The following is a 6753-nucleotide window of genomic DNA, read 5'->3' as shown; positions in this document are numbered from 1 at the left end:
GTTCGAAAACTCGTATATCAGTCACAAAATATAGAATAAGTTGACAGACAAAGAATGGCATCAGTCCTCAGCGAACATAATAAACCGAAATACAAGAAAAGTAATAAAATGTGAGAAACCCTCTACAAACAAAACACTAATAAGAGAAATTTGCTAACTTATGAATAAATACATAGTTTTCTACGCCATCATTGTTAAGTGACAGCAAAATGAAGTAATACTAAATGACAAGATGTACACTCACTTATAAACTTGAAATAAAGACGTCATGATATATACATATTGCTTTGTAAAAAAAATCATTTGCTAATTACTACTTATTTATGCCTTTGGTTCAATGAATATGGCATCTGTTTAGCTTTCGAACAGTGGATAGCCCAAAGCACGTTTGAAGCACAAGTTGTGCTGGCAGCATTATTTAAAATTTGCATTGTGTTGCCTTCAGGACATTGTCACGACAGCAAAACACCAATCGAAGTTGGTGCCATCTAACTTTAGACATCTTCAAATCGCTATGCTTTTCGACTAAAGAGTCATAAAAAAGTTCTAGTTTTCAAGAAGAAAGTTAAAATTAAGCTATTATAGTTTTAGCCTTCACCGTACAGGCAGCGTTATTATTTACTAGCAAATATAATCACAATGTCTACCTTTGGTATTTAACATTTTGTAAAACAGAAAAGTCGTTGGATCGTATCGTTCTAAACTATATGGCAAAGCAAATGGTACGGAATTCATAGACATAACAAGCGAAATAAAAGCGAATTTGTATGGGGCGTGCAGGTAAAGTTCGGGTGCGAAGCTGAACACATATGTAGTTGTTTGTGTTAAGAGCGTATAATTCATCTCTTTCCCTTCGTCCAGATACGTAGACTTACGTACTCAAACAATCAAAGAACTTTGCATGAAGCCATCTCCATGTCGTTTTAATCAGCATCGTTCCGTTAAATTATCATAATAACATCATCTTTTATTTTAAAAGCATTTTCAGTCAATCATTGCTACACTACCTTGGATTAGGCAATCTTAGAGACACAATGGTTCTCTTCCTCAACGGAAGGTACACGTCTGTAACCAGCACATTATGGTGTATTACAACCTTCATTTTTTTTTTGCTTTGTTTGTTTTTATAACAAAAAATTCTTACGTAAATTTTGTAAATTTGAACTAAATTATTATTACTATTTGTATTGCTAAGTATATTGGGCACGTGAGAGCATTTATTCCGACGGTAGACCGAGGGAGCCCTGACACTGTAACCCTTATTACTACGAATTTATTGCTTTCGAATACCCGGCATATCATACGGTCGGAGCACTGACAGTACGAGGGTTCGTTAACCAAATCTCGTTGAATTATTGCTCAATAAATAAGGTTTAACATTTAATTATTGCTGAAATAAACAGTGATATTGCTATAATTTATTGCTTCGAAACACACAGTTGTAAACGCCTTTATACACCAAAATCTCTACACAAACGCGTTACCGATGACATGAAATGTTTACTTATTACACATTTTATGTACATACAAGACATGAATTGACATTCGTAGCAGAGACCATGTCAACATAAGCTAACGATTTCCCAGTATGAGAACGCTCGCATTGTTGTACATGCGTAATTGAACGCGTAAATTAATTGACTCATTATGATTTAAGACACGATTCGAGGAGGAATTTTCGAATTTAACTTCCTTTGCTTATGAGCAGTTCTTAAATGTTTCCGCAGTTCTTTGTGCAAACATTTTAAAGAATAGTTATTCTTTATAATCCTGATAATGAAGCTATGAACTTTAGCATTATAAAAATCGAACCAGCGTTAAAAGCCCCGTACATTCAAGCGACCGACCTGAAAAGCCAGAAAAACTTGTGAAAAAATAAGTCACAAAATGTGATCAAGAAACATGTTTTGCAACAAGACCCGTTTTATTTACAAACGAATTCTGATTGGCTAACAATTTTACGTCCCATTCGCTCAAAATAATGTAATTTTCAAGAAGAATTTTAACAACTGGAACAAATAGTTTTCCATAAAATGTGTTTTTCACATCTATGTAAAAAGTAACAAGACAACTGTACAGCTCGTACAACATAACATGGCCAACATCATTTAACAATTATTGTACTGACACGATTCAAACAAAACACTCAAATACCGTAACGTTAACTGTTACAAAGGACTTTGACTAGACAATAAAAATGACTCGATAGAACAAAGTTGACCAGAAAAACCATACACTCATTTTCATTCAAACTCCTCACTTAATCATACCGTCCTAATATATACGTTTACCTATTAGTTAAGCACTTTGCCGCTGGATAGAGTAATCATGACTAGATTATACACTCGCTGGGTTTACCTCAGCTAGTTCCGATTAAAGGGGAAACAAGATGAGACAAGCTACCTACTTGGTGCACACCTGCAAATCACGTCTGACCTCAGGAAATAAAACCTTTTCTTTGAAATTGATAACTCTTTGTCCGATCTCTCAAGAATTCAAGAAGCGATAGGAAAGTATAGATATAGAATTGGAAATATGAGGTGGGTGAGACTCTAGAATCGTGAATGAAGAAAGTACAAGAGCCTCGAAAGATTTAGTTAAGGAAGAAAACAATAACGAAAAGTAGAAAAAAAGTAATAATATAGAGATAGAAAGTGATAGATTTAGGACAGGTAATACAGGCCGTAGCTGAAATGAAGCTGATATTAGGAGCAAGATGAAAGAGTGAAGATAGAGAACACTTTCCTTTCCAACCATTACCAGCAGATAAAGGAAGCTCTGCTATGCAACGGGTTTTGAGAAAAAAGAGAAATAAGGGGAAAGAAAAGTATCAACATGACCTTACGGACCCATAAAGAAGTTTACCATGTCCCTAGAAAGTAGCGTAGAAAAGATTGAGAAAGATTGAGAGAAAGGGTTCAGATTTCGGTTAAGTTTAAGGTGTAACCACTTTATACCGCCCTGTTTTGTGCCGTCCTCTTGGCCAAATATTTCCACAAAAGAATCAGAACAAAGTGGAAAAGAGGGGGAAAAAAACAGGTCGTGGTGAACGAAATGCGCAATATTGACAAGCAAGCATCCGTGCATTGGACGCACAGCGTAATGCAGGATGGGTGGTGAGTGTTGTCTGCTCACCCGGCCAATCATACAAAGGGGGCCCTCTCGTGCCCACTTGTGTGACGTAGGCCCACCCCTGCCATTTGTATTGGTGACCAGCGCCGCTTACCCGACCGTTTTTCTCCCCTCAGCATCATCACTTCTCGTAAGCTTCCCTGAGGCGCTGGTATATCTCCACGCGGCTGCGCTCTCGGAAATCTTGCTCTGCATGCCAATGCAGGCGCAGGGACATTTTTTTTGTTAGTTGGCCGGGGCGAGGGTGGGGTCAATAGATGTTGCAGAAACTCGCTCCAGGAATAGTGCGAATAAAAAGAAACGACTTACTTTTTAGTACATCGAGCAGCACTCGGTATGAGATCTGATAAGAAGGGGATTGGACGATGGGGGTCGAGGACGGCAGTTTACAAGGATTAAAGCCAATGTCTCGAAGAGGCTAGGAGGCTATCAGATTCCAGGCAACTTTGTAAAGACGTTGCGGTAGGACGTCGCGAACTGCAGGCGTGCTCATCGAGGATAATTTTGTTCCCTTCACCAATAGATAGGGCAATATTCAAACGAAATTCTAAGTTAAATACATGGTTAAGTATTAATAATTTGTGGTTATTATCAAACACTTCTGAGAGATACAAAAGGCAATAGCTGAGCAAATATCAGTGTTTGTTTTCCCAGTTATTCAGAACTGGCATTGGTGAAAAGAATAGAAAACTCAAGAAAAATATAAATGAAAGATTTAGTTTAGTTCTTACCATTCACTCGATTCTTGCATTCAACGCTTCCGCGAACCAACCACTCCATTCAAGCGTTCTGACTCATACGTAATTATTTTAAAGGCATTATTGCACCAGTCCCCTAGGCTCAGACTAGTCTACTTAAAATTATGACTAATTGTTTCCTGTATAATTGGGCCAGTAAGCACCTATGTACACTAATAGACATGTCACAGCACGCTTCATACTTGTATGTATAAAATAAAATTCAATGAATCCCTATACAATAATAATGCATTTTTGGTATTTCACATATATACATTTACAGCCTCAACAGTACGACACACTTAAAATATAAAAGGCAGCGGGTTTCTAAAATTTGGAATGTTTTTGAAGTTACGGAGATCAATAACTTTGAAGAAAAGAAACAACTTAAAACATATTAAGTCTTTTGGTCTATCACTAATGTTATCACCTAACCAAAGACCACTGCCTTGTTGGCAATTTTTCATAAAGCCAACCCTAATATTAGGAAAGCTGGTACTCATACCTTGCAAAAATTTACGTGAGCTATATGCGTAGCATATAAATCTTAAAGTATTAAGTGTACATTACTGTAATAAAAACACGGTCACCCCTCTCCACATAAATTAACGATGCAGTGGAACCTGAGCAGTGTCAAAATTTACTTACTACATGGTAAAGTGAAGACATCGGAAGCTAGGGACGAGGTCCCAGCATACCAGATGCTTTTCGGTCCCGACTAGTTAGTGACTAGCGACTATGCACGCTGACTAGCAAGTGTTTTATATCTCACTAAACTGTCTAAGTTATTATACAAGCCGACTACTGGTCGGTGTTACTTAACCGTAATAACTTTTTGGTTTATAAATGTCCAGTCGTAATAATAAATAAAAAACAAACGTTTTATAAACTTGTTGACTAAAATAACCTGTACAAATCTCTAACCAACCTGCAGAACCGCAGTGGGCTTGTCAAAGCGTGCACTTTGTTAGCTTTGTCAAGTCTAATAAAATAAAATGACGAACATCAATATCATACAATCAGCAAATAACTCTCAAAATCATGACTAAGAAACCACCGAAATACCGTCAAGCTATAGTCCTTTAAATGCACACTTTCAATCAGTTTTGAATAGAGACAATATTTTCCGGACCTGGTCAGGCCTTCTGTCTGTGCGAGACATATAAAATTTGTAAAAAATAATGGCCGGGCCGCATTAATAGAGTGAAAAAAGCCCGGCCACGCTCTGTGAAAGAGAGAGAGAGTGTGGGACGGAGCGAGCATCGCTTGGGTAAACACCGCTGCGCCATTTTTACTTGACGTACAAAATAGTTTTTCGTTTCTTTCTTTGGCAAATTCTTTCTGTGGGCGTCACAGCGGTGAGTGGTACAATGGTGGCTCACGCTGAGCACGCCGTGGCGAAGGGCATGCCCACCATGCTGGTGTTGGGCGCCGCGAAGGCGGAGCTCGTGTTCTCCTCCACGGACCCCGTCATGGACGACTCCTCCGATGAGCTGACGCCGTCCCGGACACAGGACGACTCGAGGTGCTTGTTGAGGTAGCTCTTGAGTGCAAAGCTCTTGTGGCAACGGTGGCACGAGTACGACTTGTCCTGCGAGTGGGTCTGCATGTGGGCGCGCAGGTTGGAGCGGTCGGCGAACGCCTTGCCGCAGTGCGCGCAGCCGTAGGGCTTCTCGCCCGTGTGCGAGCGCAGGTGGCCCTGCAGCAGCCACGGCCGCGAGAAGAGCTTGCCGCACACCCCGCACGCGTGCGTCAGCTGGTGGGTGAGCACGTGCATGGCGAGCGCCGGCATGCTCACGTAGGCCTTGCCGCAGACGTTGCACTGGCGCGCCGAGCCCGAGTCCAGGCTGCGGTGCGTCTGCTTGTGCCGAGACAGGTTGCTGGACGTGGCGTACCGCTTGCCGCACTCGCCGCACGCGTAGCGCCCCTTCTTGTCCGGTGCGTTGTTGTCCCTGCCGCCGCTTCCCTCGTCCTCCGAGGAGGACGACTTGCGCTTGGACCGGCCGTCGCTGACGAAGAAGGCTTCGTAGGTGTAGGAGACGGTTTTGCTGGAGCCCTTGGTGGAGCCCACGTCCGGGCTGGACTTGGGCTGCGGCTGGAGGTGGGCCTGCTGCTGCTGTTGCTGTTGCTCGTCGTGGAGGTGCTGCTGGTGGTGCACGGCCGGCGGGTACGGCAGCGTGGACGCGCTCAGGTCCAGGATGGCGTGCGCGGCCGTCAGGTCGTCGGGCGCGGCCGTGCTGAGGCTGAGGGGCGGCGGCCGCGTGTCGAGCTGCTGGTAGTCGCGCATGGGGTCCAGGGGGATGGGGCGCACGGGCGGCGTGGGCGTGATGGTGAGGGTGATGGGGCGCGCGCGCTGCGGCTCCGGCCGCGCCACCTCCACGTACGGCCGCTGCTGCAGCTCCTCCTCCCGCACGTCGAGGGGCTGCGGCGACGACGACGGCTCCAGCGAGTACGGCCGGTAGATGTCCTTCTTCTTGGGCGGCAGCGACAGCTGGGCGCCCGTGCTCGTGAAGCATCGCCTCGGCGTGGACGAGGAGGGGGAGGGCGGCTGCAGGGTGGCGTAGGTGGGCGCGGGCGAGCCGGGCGACAGCGGCGGCAGGGTGGGGTGGTGGCCCAGGTAGGCGGTGAAGGGCAGCGCCGTCAGCTCCTGGACGTAGCCTGCGGACACACAGACACAAGAGGAGCACGTCAGTACAGGGTCGAGAACACCACAGCAGCGCGGGCGGACGGACAGACGACAGGTGGGCAGGCGTGAACACTGGCAGGGCGGGGGGCCTGGAGGGGGTTGAGGGACTCCCCGCCGCACCGCCTCCGCTCTATCAAAAATGCATTTACTCTGCTGAGCTCCGCTGCCGGGGGTGGGGGCGACGCCGGCCCGGACCGA

General features: G+C 44.7%; 1 protein-coding gene across 1 annotated transcript; it reads right to left on the bottom strand.

The window, feature by feature from the left end:
* Positions 1-818: 818 nt before the first annotated feature.
* LOC113215574 (transcriptional repressor scratch 2-like) lies at positions 819-6527 on the bottom strand. The gene has a single exon (XM_052273463.1). It carries the CDS (start codon positions 6154-6156, stop codon positions 5248-5250), a length of 909 nt encoding a protein of 302 aa, XP_052129423.1. The 5' UTR covers positions 6157-6527; the 3' UTR covers positions 819-5247.
* Between the last annotated feature and the right edge of the window lie 226 nt (positions 6528-6753).

The sequence above is a fragment of the Frankliniella occidentalis genome, unplaced genomic scaffold (genome assembly GCF_000697945.3).
Source record: "Frankliniella occidentalis isolate FOCC.00 unplaced genomic scaffold, Focc_3.1 Scaffold274, whole genome shotgun sequence".
Lineage (NCBI taxonomy): Eukaryota > Metazoa > Arthropoda > Insecta > Thysanoptera > Thripidae > Frankliniella > Frankliniella occidentalis.
The sequence above is the reverse complement of the archived record's forward strand: the minus strand, read 5'-3'. Positions and strand labels throughout refer to the sequence as shown.

What these genes read in the sequence shown, in the direction of transcription:
- LOC113215574 (XM_052273463.1), bottom strand. Translation starts at nt 6,156, where the DNA reads ATGCGCGACTACCAGCAGCTCGACACGCGGCCGCCGCCCCTCAGCCTC.